The sequence below is a fragment of the Meleagris gallopavo genome, chromosome 1 (assembly GCF_905368555.1).
Source record: "Meleagris gallopavo chromosome 1, MGAL_WU_HG_1.1, whole genome shotgun sequence".
Taxonomy (NCBI): Eukaryota; Metazoa; Chordata; class Aves; order Galliformes; family Phasianidae; genus Meleagris; species Meleagris gallopavo.
The window spans coordinates 119,413,081-119,439,832 of NC_139404.1; the positions used below are offsets into that span (position 1 = coordinate 119,413,081).

General features: G+C 37.7%; 2 protein-coding genes across 3 annotated transcripts in view; one reads left to right on the forward strand and one right to left on the reverse strand.

Annotated features, from left to right (window-relative positions):
* Positions 1-1,624: 1,624 nt before the first annotated feature.
* On the reverse strand, positions 1,625-21,638 carry SYAP1 (synapse associated protein 1). Its single transcript, XM_085211593.1, has 9 exons — positions 21,318-21,638; positions 17,570-17,688; positions 15,266-15,332; positions 13,475-13,548; positions 13,158-13,297; positions 11,518-11,663; positions 4,987-5,045; positions 4,187-4,334; positions 1,625-2,751 (listed from the first exon to the last, which is right to left on the reverse strand). The coding sequence occupies exons 1-9, from the start codon at positions 21,508-21,510 to the stop codon at positions 2,624-2,626; spliced, it is 1,074 nt and encodes a 357-aa protein (XP_085067719.1). The 5' UTR covers positions 21,511-21,638; the 3' UTR covers positions 1,625-2,623.
* CTPS2 (CTP synthase 2) overlaps positions 21,629-26,752 on the forward strand; it is a 59,685-nt gene continuing 54,561 nt past the window's right edge. Inside the window, exons 1-2 of one of the 2 annotated variants that reach the window (XM_010725429.4) lie at positions 21,629-21,871; positions 24,928-25,134. In XM_010725429.4, the coding sequence (XP_010723731.1) occupies positions 24,969-25,134 (166 nt within the window). In that variant the 5' untranslated portion in view covers positions 21,629-21,871; positions 24,928-24,968. The remainder of the gene's footprint in view (positions 21,872-24,927; positions 25,135-26,752) is intronic. The other variant, XM_085211582.1, reaches the window with a different exon arrangement.

Here is a 26,752-nt window from a genome sequence, read left to right on the forward strand (position 1 = left end):
ACCCACCTCCCTTTGGTTTCACACTGCTGTTCTTTTGCTGTATTTTACCATCCACACAACTCTAGTCCAGATCTGCTTATGTTCACCTTGTTACTACAGAAGTGGAACAGACACTTTCTGGTGAAGTGTAATTAAAGCTGCTAGATATTTGTAAAGCTAAACTAAACAAAAGTTATGGAACAGTCCTGAAAACTCTGCAGAACTACAAAAAATTATTACAGTTTCCCAGGTTAAAATCAGATATACAGATTTGAGAGTATTAAGATGCTTTTTGATAAGACTTTTTGTGGCAGAGCTCAATCACATCTAGCCCTGCTACATTATTGCCTTCTCAAACACAGAGCTACTTAGCTACTGGCTTTTCATTGCACTTAGCAGTGTTTTGTATGTAGGAATGATCTTTTCTGAAAGATTGTGTTTTACATCTATAACTACTATATAGGCTATGCTTACATGAAAAGGGAGATAAAACTTGATGTATGAACCTTGTGCAAATAAAAAGATGATTAATTTGAAAACGTCAGGAACAATCAGACTGATTTTCAAGAAATCACAAAGTTAGAGCAGTGACACTGAGCTCTGAATCATCCATTGAAAATCTGCCATTGAAAGATCAGAAATACCACTTTTGTGGTAACTGCTGTGTCAAATCATAGAATCATAGAATTCTATCATAGGTTGGAAAAGACCTCAAAGATCATCGAGTCCAACCACAACCTAACCATGCTACCCTAACTAACAACCCTCCACTAAATCATGTCCTTGAGCACCACATCCAAACGGTTTTTAAACACATTCAGGGATGGTGACTCAACCACCTCCCTGGGGAGTCTATTCCAGTCTTAACAACCCTTTCTCTAAGGAAGTGTTTCCTGATATCCAACCTAATGGTGAAGCAGATATCCTAATGCCTCCAGCTCAAGTCTGTAAGCATTTGCCAAAATTTAAGAGTAAGCATTAAACACTGAATAGTCTAAATATTAGTGAGCATAACAGTCACACTATTTGTGGTTCTTTAATTCCTGATATGACATCCTACACCATTATTATTACCACAATACCACATGACTTACTTCACATCTGTTAACTAGAAGGGAAATTGGACCTTCAAAGTGAAGAACACTGTAAAGATAAACCGTGCTTAAGATGATTTATAGTTGGGAAAATGTATAGAAGTAATGAAAACAATTTGAGAAACCAAACATTTGCATGTTTGAAACAATCTTCCATGATGGAAATTATAGGAGGGCTTCCTGTCCAAGTTGTTAATTGATACAATTTTAACTAGTACTTTCTTAGCGAAACAGCAGTTCAAACTACTTGGCTCTTTTCAGGATGTACAGTCTGAATAATTATAGCTATAACCTTTCTCAATCTCTTCACAAAAAATTTCTGCAGAATTGTGTCCTTAGGACAACTTTCTGTAAGTAACATGCCTATAATTCAATTGTGGTTAATGGATCCTACTGCATTTTACCCATTTTCCTTTATATTCAGGACTTTACAAATGCTTTGTCACAGCTTATGACACAGATGGCAAATAGAACAATAAATTTTTCATTTGTACATCTAAAGAAATTGACTTAATGATAAAACTACAGGAAATATCCATGTCTAACACAAATTTAAAAAGCGTTTAGAGAAAACTATTTTTATTTAAATTCCACATCTTACGCACTGTTTGAAAGGATACTTTTGAAATCTGTGTAAGTCTGAAATATCTTCCCCTCAATATGCCCTCCTTCCAAATAAATGAGCCAACTTTATACATATCTACAATATTTAATAAAGATTATTATAACCAGCCAAAGTTCTACATAATTGTTTCAGCACTTAAAGAGAAACATTCAATTTGCTCTTCCTCAGCAAAATTAAATGGAAACAAAACAGTCATTGAACAAAGGAAGCATTAAAACCAATTCTCTCTGTGGGGAAAGGCAATATGACGATTTAATAAAAACATCAGGTTTTTCAAGCAGGTAGGAACTCGGTTCTTATTTAAATGCTTGAATGTTTGCCTACTAATCATATCTGATCAATAATAAGTCAGCAATTCTTTTAGAGTCTGAATTATTTTTTTTAAACATCAGAAATTATTTGTTGGGGTCTTCTATACATTCTTTGGCTAAGTATGTTAAGGAGAAGTTAAATACACTTAAAACTACCAGCTACAAGTAACTGAAAATAGTACACATTTACAGATTATACAGGAATCAGAGTGTAAATGCAAAGAAAGTTATTTTCAGGGACAAAGTTATGTACAACATCAATTTCTACATCCCAAACAGGCTGTAGACAAACTTAACTTGAGATTCCTAGACTTGGAAATCTTGCAGAGCTTCTTGATTACCTAATACCTCAAACTAAACAGCTGCTTCATGTTATCACTTTTACTTGTTAGATATAACCTGCAGTGTCTGTTTCCTTTCTTTCATTTAAAAGAATAAAGAAGTTCAGATATTGCTCATATAAAGAACAGAAATACTGGTTGTATCCCAATATGGAATTATACAATACTATATTTTCTTGTCTTTTGAAGGTCTTTAGGAAACAAAATATGAAAGTGGAAATCCATATCCATTTTCAGGAAAAGTTTGGGGTTACAGTGATTTTGTGAAAATGCTTAATTTTCTTCTTGCAGCATTTCTTCTATTTCTTTATCCCAGTTTTCATCGCGTTTTTCTGATTCTGTCACCACTTCATACTCTTGAAGCTCTTGTTGTAATTCCTTTTCCCAATCAGCAGTCTCTTCTGCAAGAGATAAGCAGTATCTTATACTATCAAAATTGATTGTCACACATTATTTACATAAAACTAGAAACTTGATTAATTTGCATTGAGTCTATATTTTCTCTCTTGAACTTTATGAATAATTCTTCAAAGCTAAAGAAACTTCAAGATGGGAAATTCCATCTTCATCTTCTGACTGACCACAGATAGGAAAAAAACAGTTTTATCATGTGTGCCTTTGCTAACTAATTTCCTACAGACTTGCGATTTAATATCAACTAAATCTCACTTTGTGCCTTTAAATCTCGGTGTGGGAAAAAGCTGCACTATTTGGAAAATAATGAACATAATAAGTTTGTTGAATATACTGTAAGAAGAAAATCAGGATCAAATACTGTGGATAATTTTAAATTTGGCTGGTATTCTCCTCACTAACATTTGTAGCTAGGCAAACCCATCTAATCCAGGTTAAAGGTAACCATATTTCATACCTCAGGGCAAAAAGAAAATGAGTCAGGAGGCACTCCCTGTGTCGTTAATCTGTTTAATTAACTGTGCTTGTGATATGAAAGATCATGGGGGAGGAGGTGGGTTTTTGATGTGTTACGTGTTGGTTAGTACTTAAGCCTAGATACGAAGGTGGGTAATTCCACAGTCCAAGTCAGATGAGATTTATCTGAACAAATTACTCGTGAATGACTTATTGAAACACTTCCATCAAAAATCTAGATGCGAGAAACCAATTTCCTCAAGCTTGGCTATGCATTGAAAAAAAGGAAAAAAAAATCAACAATTTCAGAAAACAAACATTTTGCAATGTCTAAAACACACTGGAAAGCAAGTCTGAAAAATATAATTATCTACCGATAGAAGTGGCTTCATTATAAATAGTTCATTGTGTATGGCCAAAGTCACATCATTATAGACTGTTTTCATCCATTTAACATCAATATTAGTTCTGAATCACTGTTTTAGAATAAGCCCCATTTTTTCCCTCTCATCTTACTCAAAGCTATTTGTTAATTTTTAACTGTTGCAAACGCATGCACGTAAGCCTTTTACAACAAAGGCACTGGGCAAACTCATAACTGGTGCAAATACTTAGTTTGACAAAAGCCTGATTTCCAAATAATGTATTTTACCCCCAATTAAATAAAGAAAAATTACATGCAGATAATCTAGGAAAGAGGAAAAGGAGGAGGAAGGTAGACAAGAGATAGGAAGGTAGACACTTTTATGAAAGAGCTATCTACAAACTGTTATTTGGACTGGAATTTGTCACAAATAACGTTCTGCAGAAGACATTGATTGTGGGAAGAATTATCACTAATTTCATTCATTTTTGAAGAAGGGTCACAAACCTGATTTTCTAAATGTAATTACAGTACATATATAGATTTAAGTCAACCTATTTTAGAATTACTGTATTTAAGACAGAAAGTACTAGTAGTTTTACCTTCTACTACTGAAGTCTCTTCTCTCTTTTTGTCTAGCACCAATTGCTCCATTTCTTTTCTTAGGTCCTCCTGATTCAAATTACAAGCATCAAAAGCATCGCTCACAAATTCTGATACACCTGGACTTGTGGAAATCTCTTCCTCCTCCTGTATTAAGATAGTTTCATATAAACTTATCCTTAAAGTTGGACACAGAATGGCACCAATATAAACTTTTATTCATGGCAGCAGACTGCCTTTTAGTTACAGACCAAAAAAAAAACAAAATAAAACCAAATACATTACACAGCTCTGCTTTTGCCAACAGTGTTCTCTGGCACTGATTTTATAACCCAGAAATGAACAAGGGTCATTAGGTGTCTAAGTTAAAGGTTTTGCACTATCAAAGCTATTCCTGCTTTGCTAGAAGGTAATATTGCTATGGCAATGTATGATTTAGATTTCCTGTACTTTACACTGGACAAAGCATAGTATATGCACATATTTTTATGAAGGCATCTCTTGAGATTAAATGTAATAGAAACCTTCTACTCTCAACATTTTGGAAATGTTTCTTCAGATGAAAAAAAAAAAAACATCTTTATTATTATAACATGCAGGATATTAATGAAAGCATTTTTCAGATACATTGCTGTTTCTACTACTGAAAGTGAGTATCACAACAAAACTAGTATGTTAACATCAGACTGTCAGATACTGTTATAGTTTCATATCACAACTTACTCAATAGGATGGATAATTACTTAAGAAATGACAGTTTCACATAACAAATAGCAAATAAAAATATAACCGTTTTTACCTCTTGAGATTTTATCTGAGGCTTTATTGTTACAGGTGGTGTTTTTGGACGTATTGTTTCTAGCAAGAGGGAAAAAAGGTAATTACATTTTAATATTAAAGATCTCATTTATTCTAAATAGCTATTAAGTATAGAAGGAAACATTTTACTTTAAATTTTAAGGAAATCTGGTGGTCAAAGGCTGAATTCAACTATAGGTGAAGCATTTGCAACAAAAGCAAAAACAGAGAGACAAATTTCTGTTTTTAATTAAATAAGGCAAATTCAGCAAATTATTTTCTTATTATGAATCCAGTGTTAAATTCCAGGAACCCTCCTGCCCCACAAAACAATCCAAAGAACCACATAAATAGAAATAGCTGGAAATGGGGAAGAATGCCTTCTATAAAATGCTCACAATAGCATTACATGCTGCAAGATCTTTGAAGTTTCAAAGGTGTAGACTCCCTCAGAAAATCCAGTTATCAACTATTGTACAACTTAAAGCTCCCTTGCCTGTGTACTTCTACTGACACAGGTATTAGTTAGCTCTTAGGTACAGCAGACTGTATGTGTGCACACCCCTGAACCACACAAGAGCGCTCCAAAGCCTTACCTTATTTCACACAGGCAGAAGTCACTGAAAAACAAACCCTAGAAGCTGTTCCAAATTTTCTGATAAAACTCACTGTATGTTCTTAATTTAGTAGCATGGTGCAAAGGAGACAATGGCTGCCTACAAAGAAGGAAAGATCTTTTTCTCAGGAAAAGAACACTCCAGCTTTTCTCCCCACATGGCTAGTGAGGTAGAAGAATCACATTAATGAGCCAAGTGGCTTCAAGAACAATTAATGTACATGGCAAGTTGCAGTAGTGATGAAGTGCTTGCTTAGCAGTTTATTTGTTTAAACATGCAAAGCAGTTGTGAACTCGCAGCTGTGTTTACTGCAGGTGGATCTTTTCTGCTTATGCAGTGATTTTTGAAGAGGGACTTTTTTCAGGTTTAATTTCCAAGATCAGTTCTAATTATAATAATTCTCTAATTGGTAGCTGTCGCTGCTTGTAAAGCTCATCTACTCAATGACCACTGCTCTGTCATATCCTCTTTCCTCCTTTCCCTCCCTAATCTTCATAGGATCTGTTATTGTACCCAATACTGCATCTAAAAGGGCTCCACTACTCCTGACTTGGGGAGGCTGCAGAACACGGCACAAAACGTTGCTCTTCAACAGTGAGTCCCACAACACTGGGAAAGAGAGGAGCCTCAGTCTCCATGCCTTCTCTCATGCAGATGCAGCACAGCAGTTCTGTGCTGAGCCAAGCACCAGTCCAATGTCAGTAACAGACCATTAGCACTGCTCTGGATCTTCTAGCTTGGCATCATCTCCTCCACTGCTGCTAAGATAACTTCATTCCCAATAGTAAATAGTTCTACCAAGAGAAGGAGCAGAACTTGGCTGCCTTTTTTTTTTTTTTTTTTTTTTTTTTTTTTTTTTTTAAACAGAGCATATATACACATGGCTTCTAGGTCAGAATATGGAATGCTTTCCTTTTATTTGCCCTTAACTTTCATGATTGACGTGAAACTCTTTGAAAACAGCATGCAAGGAGGAGACAGATAGAGATGAAATGGAAGGCAATTAATTCTACTTCATAGACATGAGTCAGCTTTGGGAAGACACTGAACATTATGAGAAGTTACCAACAGGCAATTACTTCTACTTTTAGCCTCCAATTAGCGAATTCAACCTTCAAAAAGGTCATATAACATATAATAATTCAAAGCTCTTCAAACCTATACAGTGTTGAAATAAAAAAAACCTATTTACTAAAGACTGGTAAATATATCTTTGCCATTACATAAAATACAGTCACTGGGGCAGTAAATCTATTCGCATATTCTATACTGGCCTTCTGAATCACATGAGATGCTTAACAGGTCAAAAGGTGATGCCTTTTCTTTTCCTGAATGAAAATGTTTCATTTTCAGTCATAATGGTAAGTTCTACTAGAGCTCTTTGGGTATTAACCAGCAACTTTGATTGGAAATTTCCAAGTGTTTGGATGATTCAGAGGTAACAGTTCTGTTGCTCAATAAGGTCAGGTGCTCTGTCTCTCCTGTAGAGTTGAGACACTTCCGTTAAAAGAGCTGTGGCTTGGCAAATTTGAGTACTGTACTGTTTAAAAAGCAAAGCTCTAGGAACTCATAGTTCAAGACAGTCCATTTAAGCACATATTTAAGTTGTGTAAGGGAAACTTTCTGCATTGTAGTTAATGACAAAAAACCTTCTATGTGACTAGGCCATCAGCCACAAGAGTAGTGGCTTTCTTGTCTCTAAAATTGGTCTACTGAAGCAATGACATGCAGAAACAGAAATCAAATAAAAAGATCAGAGGTAAGGAGAAACATACTAATAGCAACCAGACTCCTCAAGCAACATGTTTACAAATAATAGCGAATAAAATCTCTTTTGTGAGACTTTATGTTTTCCGATCTTTCCAAATACAATCTTTTCCACTATATAAAGATAATTTAAAGACAGCAGTAAGTGAAAAATTCCAATACATAAGATCTACTGTAAGGCACTACAAAAAGCAGAGAAGATGACAGTTACCACTCTACAATACAGTCCTGTCAGTCGGAGTAACGAAAAATCCAAAAGAAAGAAAAGAAAAACAAAAACCAAAAACAAACAAGCCAAAACCACCACCCCAACCTCTTCACAGAATCACAGAATTGTAGGGATGGAAGGGACCTCTAGAGATCATCGAGACCAACCCCCCTGCCAAAGCAGGTTCCCTACACCAGGTCACACAGGTAGGCGTCCAGGCGAGACTTGAATATCTCCAGAGAAGGAGACTCCACAACCCCCTGGGCAGCCTGTTCCAGTGCTCCGTCACCCTCACTGTGAAGAAGTTCTTACGCACATTCGTGCGGAACTTCCTGTGCTGCAGCTTATGTCTGTTTCCCCTCGTCCTGTCTCCACGTACGACTGAAAAGAGACTGGCCTCACCACTATGGCCCCCACACCTCAGATATTTGTAAACCTGGATCAGGTCCCTCTCAGTCTTCTTTTCTCAAGGCTAAACAGACCCAGTTCACTCAGCCTTTCTTCATAGGGGAGATGCTCCAGGCCCTTCACCATCTTTGTGGCCCTCCGCTAGACTCTTTCCAAGAGATCCCTGTCTTTTTTGTACTGGAGAGCCCAGAACTGGACACAGTACTGCAGAGGAGGCCTTACCAGGGCAGAGTAGAGGGGGAGGATCACCTCCCTCGACCTGCTGGACACGCTCTTTTTAATGCGCCCCAGAATGCCATTGGCCTTTTTGGCCATGAGGGCACACTGCTGGCTCATGGCCAACCTGTCGTCCACCAGGACGCCCAGGTCCCTCTCTGCAGAGCTCCTCTCCAGCAGCTCATCCCCCAGCCTGTATTGGTGCATGCAATTATTCCTCCCTAGGTGTAAGACCCTACACTTGCTTTTGTTGAACCTCATCCGGTTTCTTAGTGCCCAGCTCTCCAGCCTGTCCAGGTCTCGCTGAATGGCAGCACAGCCTTCAGGCGTGTCAGCCAATCCTCCCAACTTCGTATCATCAGCAAACTTGCTGAGGGTGGCCACTATCCCCTCATCAAGGTCACTGATGAAGATGTTGAACAAGACCGGACCCAGCACAGACCCCTGGGGGACACCACTGGTTACAGGTCTCCAGCCAGACTCTGCACCACCAACGACGACCCTCTGCGCTCTGCCAGTCAGCCAGTTCTCAACCCACCTCACTGTCCACTCGTCTATCCCACACTTCCTCAGCTTTGTTATAAGGATGTCATGGGAGACAGTATCAAATGCCTTTCTAAAATCAAGGTAGATTACATCTACCACTCCTCCCCCATCCACCCAGCATGTGACAGCATCATAGAAGGCCACCAAGTTGGTCGAGCACGACCTCCCCTTGGTGAACCCATGCTGACTACTCCTGATAACCTCCTTTTCTCCCAGTTGTCTAGAGATGGTATCCAGATGGTATCCTTTGTTCTCACTAGAACAAAGAAAATCAAAAAAGAAACAAAGAAATATAAGTGTACTTAGATGCCTGATAGGTGCAGTCAGTGAGAATCCCAGTGATTTACTGAGTTGGAATGCTCCTGTACAGAGCAACAGTGAACAAAAGTTGCTCATAGAAAGTGACACAAATGGGAGATGAATGTGGTGAGATTGTGAAAGTACTATGATATGAACAGTTAATTAGGAAACAAACCTAATTACAGCCTGCACCAAAAGATAAAGACAGAAAATGCTTGCTTTGATAAAAAGTTAGTGCAGGGCATTAAAAACTACTTCTTTTACACCAGGAAAAAAATTAAAGTTGCAGCCTCCATAAAACTTGAACCCTGCAAGATTATTCCTACTTACACCTGCTAAGAAGTGACTGGATGTTGACATCTTCCTTTCATTTCAACCATTTTTTTCTCCTGTACCCAGACATCAAATTATATGAAATTTGTAAAGAATTAGCATCTTCAAGATTGATTTATTGAATTATTCACCTTTCTTAATCTATCCTTTATAATTGTTGACCACTTCATGTCTTCCTGAAGGAATGGCTTTCTGGTCCACATTTTAAAAGCACAAAAGTTTTAGACCTGAATGAACAGGTAAAAAATATTATGAAAAAAAAAAATCAGAAATACTAAATAATATCAGTTAAGATGTATAGTAATATTGTTGGTGTTTGATTTCCAAATAATGTAATTAAGTATGGTCAAAAGAAAAAAAAAAAAAAATCAAGGAAAATGATGATTATGGTTTTGGACAAGCAAAATGTAACTTGATAAGATACCCACGACAAGATGCTGAATTTACATGACAATGAAGAACTACATGATAAATAAAATCAAAGTGGTAGATTTTACTAACATCACTAGTGAAAAGAAGTTCAACTTGGACATTACTTAAGCAAGTGTGAATTAAAAGATAAAGAATGAGAGTGGAATAAGACAGAAAGATTCAACCAATAAACAAAATCAAACAGCATAGAATAAATGGGGCAGAGAGTACCTGCTGAAACAGCTGCCACAAAGGCAGGGAAGGTGGAAACAAAGGCAGCACCTTTAACAGCATCAAAATATCTGTAAGAATGCAACTATGCAATGAAGACTCCATTGGCTCCATTCTACTTTGTTCATTCTAAATGGGGACCTTGCCTGAGCTAACACACATGAACTATGACAGAACTCAAAAGAAACAGAATGAGATAAAATGACAAAACAGGCAAATTAAAAAAAGAAAAAAAAAAGAAAAAAGCTTGAGGAAACTACAATTCTTTTTTGACAAAAGTATATTCTATGCAACATGCCACCCCAGCTCTGTTATCCCCTTGATAAATCTCCCTTTATCCCAAGGTTCATCTGCCTGTATCCAAGGAACCAAGGCCCAGCTGAGTAAACTTGGCTCACAGCACACAGAAAATTAGCAGCTTGGGCAAAAGGGCTGTGAAAAAGTACATATGAAAATAAGAAAGATGAATTTACAGACTGAAGGAGGCTTACAAACATGGAATCAATAGCAGTGCAGGACTCAAGAAGAAAAATTAAAATATGGAAAGATATAATATCTGAAAGAGGGAAAAGGGAGTCATCTTGACATTGACTATCAGTCAAGCTGACTGCCATCAGAACACCAGCACTGGTAGATCTGATGACTGTTTTTTTGATGCTGGGAGGATATATAAATCTGTTCTAAGGTACAGCAACGGCTTCCTCCTCCAGCCCAATGCCTACCCAACCTGCAGATTCCTCAAGGGTGGTGAGTGCATTCATTAGACTATGATTTTTATAAACTATGACTGTGTCTTAGCCAGAAACTGCTTTATTCCCTAAAGCTGCTTTTATTCCTGCTTGCAGAATTTGTCCGTGTGCAAATAAAGATGCCCAGTGACTCAAAAGAGGATCAGTAATGATACACTGATATAAATTGATCAGCATAACTGAGAAAGCCTATATTAAGGTAGCTTGTTCATCTCAAGGCTGAATCTCAAGCAGCCTATGTACCCATCTTACTTCAATTCTTTAATACACTGCACGTCCTTCCATGTCCTACACACATCTGCCTCTACCACCACAGTAATTATACTCCCATATCACTAACTTATTTCCATCTGGTCTGAGCCTTATGCAAAAAAAAAAAAAAAAAAAAAGTGAGAGCAAAGTGCATGCCACTTGGCTAATGCCTGATGTCTTACAGGTGAACCAAAGCTACCCCTGGCTTCTGACAGGTCAAAATAGTGCACCAGAGACCACTAGTGGCTGAGACCTGTTATAAATCAAGTACAGCATCTCATCTCTTGGGACTTGCACCATTATGGCAAAGTTGGCTGAAATAGGAAAACCGGTTAAAAAGCGCTCAGAACTCCCTCCCCCATCTGGACAAATAGGCTGAGCATGGTGAGAGAAGTCTTGATTTCACATAAAATCCAGGATAAAAATTCTGGCACCTGATACATACAGTCAGTAAACAAATTAACGAACTGTGACAATAGAAATCCTTTTCATACCTGTCAGTTGACTATCCTCTTCTCTGCCTTTGTTATCTTCTTTTCCTACTGCTTGCTGCTGAGCAGCAAGTGCTGTGAGTTGTGCAGACTGTTTAATTAGGGATACTCTGTAGAAATAATTTCTCCAGAACACCTCCTCCTTTACACTAGAGAGAACAAACAGATACTGATTACAACATACGAAATATGGCTCCTCCTACCATCTACCAATGAACTAAAAGGAAATATGGAAGGAGTAAGCAGAGCTGTCACTTTGACATGTATGATATAAACAATTTTTAAAGATCTACCATTATAAAAATTCTTGATCTCTTCCATGACAGTTACATTGGGCTTAATATACAATCAGGTGTTATTTCTTAAAAACAAACAAACAAAAAAAAAACTAACATCATGCAGTAATACACAATTTGGTAAAACACGATGCTGTTATATTCATCTGAGTTTGTTAACATTTTCATCACTTCCTCTATAAACTCAATATTCTTTTACTGTTGAACTACCTTTATCTATACGTTCCTTAGACCTCAGGTGCAACTGTAATCTTTGATTTACAAGTAGTAGCCAGCCCAAGATTGCAGTAGAAATATTCCACTACCTGGCACATCGTTCAGCCTGTCTGTGGGACCTTTCGTAATTCTTTATGAAATAACTTTCTTTACGAAAGTGCCATCTGGGAAACAACCACCCCACAATCAGGCAAACAAAACAACTGAAAAATATCAAAACCAGTTATTGAGAAATGAGGCAGGGCAGGCAAGAACAGCAGGACCAAAGGTTGAAGAAAAGAGCATCAGAAACAGATCTGACAAAGACCTACAACATGCCAGAGAGCTGACAGAACAGAAACAGAAAAGCAGGGAAGGGGGAGAAAGAATGAGGAGAAGGGAAACTTTATAAAAGGAGACTTAAGACAGAAAAGCTCACAAAAAGCATTTTTTTCTCCTGTTTTCATCTTCAGAGATGGAGACTAATATTGGGAACTCTTAGTTAACAAGAATGCTGACTTGTGAAACAAGCTTAGAGGGCAGAACCTTGGATTGGACAACAAAGGAGAACAGAACTGGAAAAAACTGGGATCAAGAAGCCATACTGGAAGTGCTGGGACACTTAGGGATATTTTAGTTGGGTCTGCTGGAAGATGGTAACAACAAAGCATTTCTCATTGTTCCTCTTGCTTATAATAATACTTTTTTTTTTTCCTTTTTTTTCTTTTTTTTTTTCATTCCTCCAGGGGCCTCTTACTATCTGTGATCACTTCTTTGAGGAAATACTGCATGTGCATTGCAGTTTACCAATTAAAGGAAGGAGCAGAAGTCTTAAAAATTCAGAACTACTAAGGACCCTTTGATTTCAGTTTGGGAGAGGTCTTAATTTTTTCTAGATCTGCTGTGTTAAATTGCAAATTTATTTCCCAACCAAAGATAAATGCAGCAGCAGGTTTGTTGGTTTGATTTTTTTTTTTTTTTTTTTTTGGTATCAAAGTGGTGCAGTATTTTATGTATTTGAAATGGGTAGATATAAAATACAGAGAAAGTAGTTAACAAGAGAATTGAAGGAAGTAGGAAAAAAGAATAATATACAAATATTTGCAGACACACTGAAAATAAAATAATAATAACCATCAAAAAGTTACTTACTGTTTAGGAACGAGATCAAACCTCATCCTATTGAGAAGCTGATCTTCTTGTAACATCACCATTGCAACAGGGTACATTTGATCAAAGTCAAAATTAAACTGAACACCTGCTGGAGGATCCCGCAGAAAATTTCGTTTATCCTTTGAAGAACATATTACAGTCATTAACTGATACCAGAAAAAGGATATCACTTTTCACAAACAAGACCAGCAAAACAATCCCACTTCTCACATAATTCTATCATACCAGAAAACTGTAAATCCTTCTATAAAAATGAAAAATCATATTGTTGGTCTTAGAGTAAACTGAATACTTACTGCTGATAAGGCCAGTATTTGTTGTTGAATTGTCTCTTCCTCATTGCTGTCTACCCAGGGAGGAACTGCTGCTTCTGTTATGGAAAGGAGGAAAAACTATTTGTGTTTGTGCAACTTAGAAAAAAAAAAAAAGTCACAAAAATCAGCAGACTTGCATCACTAGGTTAGTTCATTGCTTCTTTTTCCTAAGAAGCAATATTTAATTATATAATTTTTAATAGATGTTTCCTATCATCTCCATAAGGTCACTCTAGGCTGATCCTGATTTATCACAGATCCTGATTTATCAGAGGTAAACAATACTTTAAATAGTTGCTGACTTATGTCATTATAAAACAAAATGTGGAGGTTTGTTCCCTATGTGTTCAGCCAGAACTTAACTGCCTCTTAGTTTAATTACTGCAGTAAAAGCTGTGTAATTGGGTAATCTGACTGCCAAGAGAAATTTCTAGAGTCACTATAAATGTGCAAACTTCACCTAAATTAAGTTTTCAAAATAATTTACTAGTATATTAATTTTTCAGCACTCAGACGATACAAATTCTTTAGAAAAAAGAAATAGAAGGAGAAAAATAATTTAAAAATTTGTTACTAATTGCAATGAATTATACATGGAATAAACATACTGCAGTTGACCTGCTTTGTACATTTACAGATACTTACACAATATTTATGTAGGCTGTACACATACAAAAACTATTCTACGTGTATAGAAAGCTCTTCATTGTCAATGTAAATTCAGCCTGAAGAGACAGTATAACTCAACCAAACCATTTAATAAATAATTATTGTGCATTTAACTATGCTTTTTTGCCTGTACAACTGACATAAGTAAGCTCTTTCACCTACATGGATTACCAGGCCAATGCTAATGCTTCTTTCCATTAGACCACCTCTGTCTCCCCTTTACTGTCAATCCAGCTAGCTATTTTCATGAAACTCGTAGAAATGTTTTAGAAGATATCAAGGTTTACTGGTAAGATACAGAAAATACAACATACAGACAGCATGATCACATAAGTGACATTGCAAGAGAAAACCAAGACACATACTACCTACAGATGGTATGAAAAAATTCATCACGATCCATTTAAAATCAGCATATTTTCTAGCTTAACAATAAAGCCACTAATTATTCAAATTGTAACACATCATTGTATTCAGTTACACATCCAAAAAGATTAACGCAATGATAAAGCCAAATGTAGAAAAAAGTGCTTATTTTAAAATTTCAAATAGGTTCACAGATCTCAATAGTAGATAGATAATTTGAAGGATCTAGATCACAGATAATTATAAAGCAAATGAGTTATGGGAAAGCAGAAGAACAATTATGCCTTCAGTATAAGCAGCACAATTATTCCCTACAGCAACTCGTCAGACGCTATAATGCAACTCTTAGCTCACATTTTCTATTCCATTACGAAAGCATGATACAATTGCTAAAGCTTAAAGGAAAATTAATCAGCATGATAATTTTCAGTAAATACAGACTTAAGATTCAAAACAAGCATAAGAGATCAGCTTTGCGAGCACACTGATCTTTTAGTTGATTTTAAAAAGCTGAGTTTGGTTAAAAAACAAACAAGTATCATCTTACTAGATAACGTAACAATGACATTGCTTAAAAAAAATAATCTTCCTATTCCACAGAATATATCAAGTTGGGCCATACAAATGTTTCCCTACACAGAAATCTGATGGATTGTGCTTAGATACAGCTCAAATATCCAGCTACCTGTAACATTTTAATTTATTACGTCATGCATTGCTCAAGATAGCATACATTACCTGACTTTTTTGTTTGCTGCTCTTGGACAAACTTCTTTTGTTCCTTCTGAAAGTCTCCAATAATTGTCTAAAATAAAAATCAAGAAACCTCAGTAAGTAAAACATTATATACACACACACACTCTTTCAAAGTAATATTTATAGTTTTATCAACTTCAGCAGATGAAAAACACAAAGGCAAATCCCTAAGGCTTACAGACTTAATTTAAACATCAACATACAGTTCATACATTTATATACATTTTACATACGAAATAGAGACAAAAACTACCACCTGCTTTCACCAACACTTCAAGATACCCTTGGCCTTGTAGTAAGATTCAAGACTTGGCTAAGAAATATACCCATTGCAATAAATCAGACCTACAAAATTATTATGTATGACTTTCAGAATCCGTGCTTAGCTAAGTGCTGAAAAATGTACAGCACAAAATTATGTTCAGAAATATCCTATACAGAAGTTAACATTGAAAAGATTGGAAATGGTCACAGAAGAGTCATATGCTTGATGTAAAACAGCACCGTACATTTTACAGTGAAATGTTTCGGGATTTCTGAGGCAGGAATGCCATAATGTAGGTAACAATGCAAATACTGTTTTGTAGTTGAAAGCATAGGAAGAATTAAAAAAAAAAAAAAGGAACGATATTGGAAATTAGAAGCGAATATTTAAACCTACTTTGAGATACTGTAAGAACATTTCATTCAGTGATCCAGCATTCTTTTTTCTTTAGGTTAGCATCAGTGAGAGAGCTATTGTAGTGCCTATGATAACAATACATCATTGTGGTTCCCTCCAGTTCCAAGTTATCTCAATTTTTACTGTTTACAGAATAAAAATGTTATATGGTGTAAGAGAAAAGCATTAGGATGCTATAGAAGCTATAATTCTATTTCTCCATACACGCACATTTTAGTTAAAACAGGGAATTCACATTACCTGAAGAAAACAGTATTTTAGGCATGAGAAACTGTGCTAAGTACCTACAGTATGTTTTATAAACATTATTGCCCCTGTAATAAATGATCAAACAACCTTCTTGTCTATTTTCCCTCTTTTTTTCGAGCACATAGATTTGTGCTAGAAAGACTCTACTATACTGTTGTAGGAAATGTAACTCTGTTATCATATACTGACAGCTGTCCCTAAGAAGTCAATGAAATTTGGAGATAAAATTCAATCACAACAGAATTTTAGAAGTGTCATTTGATTAATTTGGCAGATGACATGAACACTGATTATACCAAGAAACTTAACTTAATACTTAGTGTATTTTAAATCAACAAATAAGGCAATGCTTTAGTTCCCCAAAAAGGGTATATGAAACAAAGCTGCAGGAGGAGGGAGGCTCCATCTTGCATTCTGACACTTGCGGATGCACACTCACCACCCTGCATTGGTTTTGGTCACTTCCCTTCCTCTTCCAAGCTACCTTTGCTCACAAACCAAACACTACAAGGTACTGATTGTTTTACTTTCCCCTTCCAAGTTCATGACTGAAGCACTGTTAGAACACTTGGTGCGCAAGTTAAACAATTGGAGCCAGCAGAGAAGAGCCGTGAGAGCAAAAGATCATTGCCAGAGCAGGGGACAAGAGCAGGATCATAGTATGCTTTTTTATTTACTCCCTGGTCTTACAAAAACATACACGTGTAGCTCTAGGCCCTTGCTATACAATATTCACAAAACTGACCTAATTCTGAATCTTGCTTGGGAGATGCATTTAAGACAGAGAGGCTATATAATTTCTTCCCACTTAACTGGAAAAAGAAAAGTAATTACATCCCAGACATCACCAACTGTCCAACTCCAATTTGTTCAGCCTTTTGTCCTATCTCAGCATACATACATACATACATACATACATACATAATATATATATATATATATATATATATATATATATATATATATATAGATATATTTGGTTTTCACATAGAATCACGAGGTTGGAAAGGACTACAGGATCATCTAGTCCAACCGTTCTCCTATCACCATTACTACGACAAACTACTAAACCATATCTTTTAGAACCTCATCCAGATGCCATTTCTTATTGTCTTTCTCCAGTACATCTACATCCTGAAGGAAATGAGCACTTGTGCAGCACTGAGTAAAGCACAGTTAACCACTGCACTTTTACCCTCAATGAACATTTTGGTCATGTCATTTATCATGGCAGGAGATATGTGCTATCGAAACACACAATTCCTAAAGCCAGCTTAAAGAAATTCTATTACATGCCAGATTACACAACAGTAAGCAAGCAGATATTTCAGGTCAAGAATTGAGAAATAAAATACCTTATCAATGATACTGTCGATTTTCCCTTCTTCTACAGACTTCTTAATGGTCTGTGCTGTTTCGGCAACAGATTCAGATATCTTTTTTGTAGCAGCAGTGGCGAAATTGAAGAGGTAGCCTTCAAATAGACGAGAAGAAAAACAGCTGAAATAAGACCTCCCTTCATCCAAGACTGGTACTAGATTTTCCTTTCTCTTTAAAGATTTGGATACCTACTTGAAGTCTTCCTTCTGAATGATTGAACCCAGCTTCTAACCTACAAAGAACTGCTAACATCCCATTTATCCTTTTCTGGTTCACATACTCTTTAATGATAACCAAACTGCAAGCTGGATCAAAGTTTTCTGTAAATCAGATCATTTCAGATCATACTTGAACATTGATTGCTAAATCAAACATTCATAGTAGCTCAATACACTGCTTTCCTTTAAGTTTTCTGAAGCAATGCATCTTTCAGAATTTCACTTATTTCTGAGACTTTAAGTAATAAAGTAACCATAGCAACAGTATTAAAACAGTTCTATTTTGTAGAAAATCAGCGTGCACAATACTGTCTCATGAAGTGAGACAACAAATGCATGAAAGTTCTGGAAAGGAACACTTCAGATTCCTTGAAAATTCTTAAGATAGAAGGTTGCCCTTCTCTACTTTGTGTCTTCTTTAGAGCTCCATTACAAACAACGTGACAGTTTATTCCTCTGAACAGGTTCAGGGCTAAATAGCACAGGCAGTTACCTTGTACTGTAAAGTTCTTAATTAAAGGAGTTAGAAAAATGTGAGAAGGTAAGCAGCAAGACCTCTGCCACGAATCTTTAGAAATATTAAATACCACTTTAATGACAGAGGATCTTAACACTCACATTGTTTACTTCTCAGATCATTACATGATGTCAGAAAGAAACACTATAATCAGATGTATTATTCCTGTAACATCACTGTTACAGTATAAGTGCCAGAGTAAATAATAAAATTCTAGGGTTAGAAGTGAAGAAGTAATGGTAGATCTAAACTGCACAAAAATTCGAGTTCCTTATAGCTTAGAAATGTAAATAATAATAATAATAACAACAACAACAACAACAACTTCAAGATGTTAGAAGTATTTGAATTGTTCTAACACATTGCTGTTCACCACTGGTAGAATGAGGCACTTTGCAACATTCATGCCACCTTCTGGAAAGCTGACTTGTTCTTTGACCCATGTATTCATTCTTAACGTTATCACCAAATCAACACTGAAAAACGCAAATGTGTAGCCAAGTCCTTCAGCAAGCCTTTTTTTTTTTTTTTAATTCGTAACTTATTTCTATTGCAGATTTGTGGCAACTAAAGCTAAACTTTCTCCTAGCACTTGCTGGCATCTTTCTTATCTGTTTATCAGGCTTTACATCCATCACATGCTTTCTATTGCATTTTAGAAAAAAAGTCTATTCTCTACCTCTTGCATAGAGAAATATAGCACCACACTTTACAACAACAGAGAAAACAACAGGCTACTAGACTCTCTTCTCCCCACAAGCTTTCATTGGTTCTCTTATGTATCCCTGGAATCTTTCTAATCCCGCCTCTCTGGCAGCATTCAAGGCCAGGTTGGATGGGGCTTTGAGCAACCTGGTCTAGAGGGAGGTGTCCATGCCTACAGCAGGGGTTGGAACTACATTATCTTAAAGGTCTCTTCCAACCCAAACCATTCTATTATTACGTGATTCGTTCTATGATTCTAATATTTAAGTGCTTTAGGTGCAAAAGTTTGAAGCATTTGCTGCCCAGCAACACTTCGGTACAACTGAGCAAAGTAGTTCAGGCAAGTCCTGACACCAGCCTAAAGGGCAAAACACTTTTTCTTTCCATTAAGGACAAATTGAACATTCTTATGCTAAGGTACTTAAAAAACCTCAATAAGAGAAGAAACTTAGCCTCAGAAGAATAGTATTAGCAGTGGAAAAACAAAGCTTCCACATCCAGTTGACCAAGAAACCTTCATCTTAGAAGCCTATGTAAGAAAATCAGTCCAACGATATTTCTATCACTGATTCATATCAACAAACTTTTCTAAACCTTTTAATGATACAATAACAAGCAAAAAGAATGTATGTAAGGCTCCAGTTTTACCAGCAGAATTTGTTATGTGCTAGGAAAGTCTCACTCACAGCTACTTTGGCTGTTAGACCTTTAGAGTCATCCGTTACAAGAGCAGCCTCCAAATCCACGCAAAAAAACCCTTCCCATCCCAATCCTCTTTGATGTCACAGAGGATGAGTCCACATATCACTGTACCAAATTCTTACTACTACAGCAAATTACAAGACAAATATTTTTGTCACTAACATCCTCCATTTTTTCTTCTGAAGCTTCAAAGTATCCTCCTGGACAACTGGAGTAGATTAGGACCTACTTACAAGAACAGTCAGACACCTGACCAATCCATACAATTTGCTGCATTTCAGAAAGGTGAAGATGTGTACACCTCAGAAACACCTCAGACTGATGTCTCAGAAGACACTGAGCCAGAATTTCAGGGAACGCCTTCAGTACAGAGCTATACATCATAGCACTTTACCTAAGAATTTACACTAGTAATGCACAGTTCCTACCTACAGCCAACTACAACCCTACCTCTCTACAGATGAGTTCAACAAAATAATCAGACACTGCATTCCTATAAAGCATCAAAGAAACATCCACACCACTTCACAAAGCATGTGATTTGTACGTATGCATTGCTTTTCTCATACTGACAATAGAACAGGTAAAGAAATGCTGTTCATTTAGTAAGAGATAACCAAAAGGAACACCTGAAGCCATTTGTTTGGTTCATATTTTGAATATCCAATGCATTTTATACAATGGCTTTTGATACCTAGTGAGGAAGCATCATTTAACAGGGCACAGAACAGACAGCAACTCTATCTCATTACCAGTAATTGTTAATTAAAAAGAATCTCTGAGAAACAAACAAACCAACCGACCAAATAGTGGAGATGATATTGGAGGAGTAGCTTAATTTCAAACTTCTGCCTTTATCAGTTACATAGGACTGTTTGAGAACTATGGAAGACTGGACAAGATGTATAGAAAATTCCATCTTGTGAGAACCCAAGTGATGCACTTGGCATATAAAGCCATTAACAAATGCGATTCAGTAGAGATGCAAAACAATGATATGAGAAAACACAGAATAAAAAAAGATATGTGAAAGTAACTGAGATAATTTCCTACATTAGCTAAGCTGACCCAAATTATCATTTACATCTGGAAAAATATGTTTTAGGGCTTGTTTCACTATTTGCTTACTTTTTAAATATTCTGGTCACCTTGCTTTTACTTTACATCACTAAGTAAGCTATGCTGGGGGTGTAGAAAAGACAAAGAAGACAGCTCTTTAAGCGTGCAGAGCTGAGAACAGCAATTAACCTAAAACTTACATGCAACTGTTTAGTTCAGTTAAAGCTCAGTGCCAACGAGCAGCGCCAGGCGATTTACATCTAACCATGCACCGAACAGATCAGCCTTCACTCCTATAGCTAGTCGGCCTTACTCTTGCTATACCACGAGAGATTCACTGCTTTAAGGCTACATTATTACTATTTCTAAGCAGACACACATCGCTGCGCTCCCAGAACACGTCAGGCAAGAAGGAAAGCTGTTCTTCCACTTCAAGCTTCCCCTGGCACGAAGCCCCCCGCAGCTCGCCGTGCGTGGAACATCCCCAGGCCTGACCGAGGCAGGACAGGACAGGACACTCACTGCCGAATCCCTTGGCCTGGCTAAGGAGCGCGTCCGTATCCTCCTGCGGCTCCACCCGCTCCTGGCTCTGCGCGGCCGGCTCCGCGCCCGGCTCCTCCACCTCCTCCGCGGGGCTGCTCCCCTCCTCAGCCGCCAGCAGTTTCTCCTCACCTACCCGCTCCAGCCCCAGCCAGCTGCCTAAACCGCGCAACATGACGCAGGGGCGGCAGCGCAGGCGGCTGTTAACGGGCGCTCCGGCTGACAGACCCGACTCTCCGCACGGACTCCCGAACGGCCCGCTCCTTCCGCATACGTCACTTCCGGCCGCAGGGGGAGGGGCTCTGTCTGAGAAAGGGGCGTGGCCAGGCGGGGCCGCGAGGTGGGAAGAGCGCTGTGCGCGCGCGGGTACCTGCGCGTACGCCCGTTCCCTTTCCCGCGCGGAAGGTAACGCCCCGCCGCCCGCTCCGCGTCCCTCGGCTCCGGAGGAGGGGCCGTTTCTTCCTTTGGGGTTGTGCGAAGTTCTCCGGTGCGTCGCGGATCCGCCCCCGTCCCGCGTAGGGTGCTCGCAGCTTCTGGTACGGGGAGAAAGTCTTTTTTGGGGAGTATCGTGGTGCTTCGATGCTTACGGTAGTTTCTATAAGCGGAGCCGTGCGTTACAAACACGAAAGTTAAAGCTGTCTGCAGGGCGCGCCTCAGCTTGTGGAGCTCTGGAGAAGAAGGGGGAACTTCGTGATTTTAGTGCTTAGGGAGAGAAAAGGAGCCGGCTGCCATTTCCAGCAGCTCCTGTGGTTTCCCAACCCACCTGTTGTGTGTTGTTTCTGCTGTGAGCAAGCAGTGGGCTTCCACAGCTGTAGGGAAATGGGGAAATCTGTGCTTCTGAAGATAGCAGCTCTCGTTCTGATTTCTGTCAGGGAAGCAGTGGGGTCTGTGAGTCTTGAAGTGACACGTGTTGAAGATCTTCCATTTCTTCATTCATCATCTTGTTTCTTGCTTTCCGTTACTCTGAAGTTCTGTCATTAGCGTGTTTGCAAGTTGTGAAGGGGAATGGAAAGAAGCTTCCTTCTTGTTTTCTTTTTTCTTTTACTTCCACTAGTGTTTGCTGCATGCCTAGCTGTTACCAGCTCACAGTAAATTCCAAGGGTTCTTTTCTTCTGGATTAAATACTTCGTATTTGTCTCCCTTTTGTGCATGCTGGTAAAGAAGTAATACTCTGTTAACTTCCTGCTATTCATTGTAAAAGCATTGATAATAAGCATTGTTACCATCTTGACCTCTGCTAACTGAAGCTCTAGGCCTTATTTATGTTAACTAATAACATCAGAAGAGCAGTTATTCACTCCCTACTGCTTGCTACCAGTGTTTAAAGAACTGTGCCAACTCACATCACATGCTATTGCCTGTTGTTTTGAACAAAATGCATATTTAGGTAAGGAAAAGCTATTCTTGACCCCAAGCCTTTTGCTTTGTGGCATGCTGTGCTATCATTGTTTTAGAATTACCTCAAGGGTTAGCCCCCAGATCTGCCTGAATGTAATCTAAATGCAGTTACAGGTGAGTTCCATTCTTCGTTCACTTATTTCAGATGGGCTGGAGACTTATACTATTGATTTTCACACACAGTGTATATAATGAGCTGTGACTTAAATGTTTGGAGGTATCAGTTCATACATGAAAGCTGAAGTGAAGAAATAAAGTTAGTTATTTTTTATTTAAATAAATATTGTTGGTACTTTTCTGGCGGTTGTAAGGTCAAAAAATTCACTGGCACTTTCTCAAACAATTGAGTGCTACAAGATGAAAGGAATAACTAAGCCAAGGAAATACGACTAAATAGTGCAAGATGGCATAGGTGTGTATCTTAGATGCTTTTTTTCCCATTCAAAATCATATGATTGCCCTGGTATGGTATTTGAATCTGTTAGTTTGTAGTGGATCTTTTTTTTTTTAATTATCTAGGCTTTTTGTAAACAGACTTTTTTTTTAGACAGTTTCTGTATATGAATAGCCATTGTTCTGTATGTGAGAATTATGGCATAGCCTTGTGAAACATGGTGTTGCATCCTTTTATCAAAGCTTTGGCAACATAACATACACGAGCAATTGCAGAATCGTAGAATGGTTTGGGGTGGAAGGGACCTTAAAGATCATCTAGTTTCAACCCCCTGCCACGGGGAGGGGGACCTTCCACTAGGTCAGGTTGCCCAAAGCCTCATCCAGCCTGACCTTCGACACTTCCAGGGATGGGGCACCCACAGTTTTTCTGGGCAGCCTGTGCCGGTCCTTATCACACTCTGAGTAAAGAATTTCCACCTAAATGTCTCCTCTTCCATTTAAAACCATCTGCCACTACGGTTCCTGATGAAGAATCCCTCTTCATCTTTCCTTTATGCCCATTTAGGTCCTGGAAGGCTAGTATCAGGTCTTTCTGAAGCCTTCTTCAGGCCGGACAATTTCAACTTTCTCAGCCTTTCTTCTTAAAGAGAAAGCTCCAGTCCTCTGATACCTCTTTGGACCTGTTCTTCTAAGAAATATACCTCTTTGTAAAGGCCCCAGAGCTGAACTCAGTACTCCAAGTGGAGTCTTGTGAGGCCAGAGTAGAGGAAGAGAATCACTTCCATCAACCTGCTAGTTACGCTGTCATGCTTTTTGTTCAGATAGTAGTTTTTACCACTACTCATAATTACAGTTACCCCTTTTAAAGGGTCATTTATTTCTCTTTGTAGTCTAGGAAGCTAAGACATGGGGAAGTTGACCATATTGAAGGCCATATGACACAGCTCTGTGCTATCCAAGGTTGCAGTTCTGACTTTGTGTGTCATAACTTTGAATGGTTCTCTAAATCTGAAACTTAAAACTGGCATAACATGGCTTTCTTCTAGTACAGCATCAACTTTTACTCTATCTCATGATCTAGGGAAGCTAGATTTTTCTTTTTAGATTTTATTTTCTCTGTAATTTGTTGGAGAATGGGTGGATATGTGAAGAAAAACTTTGAGGCTCATGGTTAATATGCTGTCATGTAAACGTAGATGTTTTGGTTCCGTTTTTCTTTTTTGCTCTTATATTCCATTGATGTGTAGGATACGGTAAGACCTTTGAAATACGTGATATGCTGTGAACTAGGGAGGAGAAATCTTCTGAAAAATGTAGTGGGTGATACAAAGATACTGGTACCTATAGGCTGAAGGTTTTGAAGGTAGATCTACTGAAGAGAGAATGTGATTGTTCTGGCTAATGTAGCAAGGAACAGTCTTAGAGCTAACTTCTCAAAACACAAATGAAACAATTAATTTCTTTAATTTAGGAAGAATCTAGGGTGAGATTAGTCTTGCTTAACTTGTGGTTCTAAAAGGTGGTTGGCTGTTCCTGTCATGTTAGAGAAGTCAGATGAATTATACCTGCTTTGGTTTCTCTACAGGGCAATGCATCTAATTACTATCTCTGTTTTCTCACCGATTGTGGGGAGGATTTAGACATCAAGCTTAAATAGCAACATATAAGGTGGGAGGGATTCTAAAGTGGTGATTTTGTTGTCTGTTCCTGAAGGTCATTTTGATTCTTTGCATAGAAAGACTATGTTATTCCCTGGGATGAATTTGCATTAATCAAATGTATCTCTTTGTCGTCTTAGATTTCCAGCTCAAAATCTGTGTGCTTGATCTGATTTTTCCAATGAAGTACATCCTTGTAACTGGTGGAGTCATCTCAGGCATTGGCAAAGGGATCATTGCAAGCAGCATTGGCACCATTCTGAAATCATGTGGTCTGCGTGTCACTGCAATCAAAATTGATCCTTACATAAACATAGATGCTGGAACATTTTCACCATATGAACATGGTATGAAGAACAGCGCTGTTCCGTTTTGTAGTAAATATTTGCATATTTAATCACATGTTTTAAAAACAACCAACCAAACAAAAAAGCAATAGTATAGTGGTTATTAGTCATTTTATCATCTATTTGGCAATGCAGTCTTGTTCCCTTCGTATTTTCAAGGGTGTTGTCTGCTCTAAGTAAAGAGAGGAGCTGTTGGGAGAAACCTCTGTTAGTAGAGGCTTACTTTCTATGAAATTCTGCTTTGTTGAGAAAAATTCTAGCTGTGGGCCTTGTTCAGTCTATGCTGTCTTCTGTTCAACAACAAAAAAATAAAAATTGGAATAGTACAGCAGAACTTATTTGAAGCTATATTGCTGGGCAGTTAGCTGTGAATGCTGCTACCTGGGTATCAGTGTTTTTAGTGTGAGTGTCTTCATGAGAGTTAGTTTAAGCTCTTATTTTAGTTGATGGTCAAGTCAAAACCATCAGTGGAACTTAGAAAACTGACTAGTGTTATTATTTAAAAGTATGTTAGTTTGGTTGGCTTGTACTGACTGCATTGATGAGCTGCATAGCAGTCTGATAGGCATTTATAATGCTGAACATTCATCTGTGGTGCTTAGTATTAGTATGTCTGTTGAAAACAGTGGTTTTCAAAGTTCCCAAGTGCCTTCAGACAAGACAGATTTCTGATTTGTTTCAGTTGTCAAGTTTTGCCTGCTTAATTTTAGTCTAGATAAACATTTTTGGAAGTGAACTGAAAGCAGTGCACCAAACCTCACTCAAAGCCAAATTGATCTAATGCAATACTCCTGCACTTTCAGAGTGCTACTGAGGCAGTTTTCCGAGGATGTTTTGCCTTTACTTTTGATCGTAGGACTCCTGTAATGACTTCAGATTTTGAGGATATTTTTTTTTTTGTTGAGGGTGTTCATTTGTTTTTGTTAAACTGTTCACTCAAATGTTGTATCTAGATGGGATGTATATTTTCATAGTCTACATCATGTCTTCAAGGGAATTCCTTCTTTTTGTCTCTTGTGCCGAGCTTTCTTACCTTTACCTCAGGATCTAGCAGTTACGATTTCTTCAGAAATTGGATTCAGAAGTTAAAGACTCTTCAGAGACTTAACGAAAATATAAGCTCTGAAGAATACTTTCGTTACATTTTTTTCAGGGTTGGAAATAACTATTGCAGTATGCGTAGTGAACCAAATACATGAGATCAATCAACTTAATAATAAATAATGAACACGTTTGAAGAAGCATTTTATGCTCATCTATACTCATTCTGGTTCAAGCCTTATTCAGTAAAATTTATTATTAAAAATTTATGATTCCTGGAAGTTACTTTCTCCTGATTGAGGATTGTATCGGGCTATTGAAATACCTGTTGAATGGTTTTTAAGTCTCTTAATATTTTAACCATATTATTTAAATCTGCGTTCAAAAATATTCGTCTGATAGACATTTGTGTAAAAATGATGGCTTAATATGAAGTCACACAATGACAACACAAATCAAGTTGCAGCATGTTTTATCTATGTATCATTTCAATATGTCTATTAAAAAAAAAAAATGGTTTGGTTTGAAGACAAGTTTGTAGTTCTCTTGATTGTGTTGTGTGCTTAGCAGATTTTAG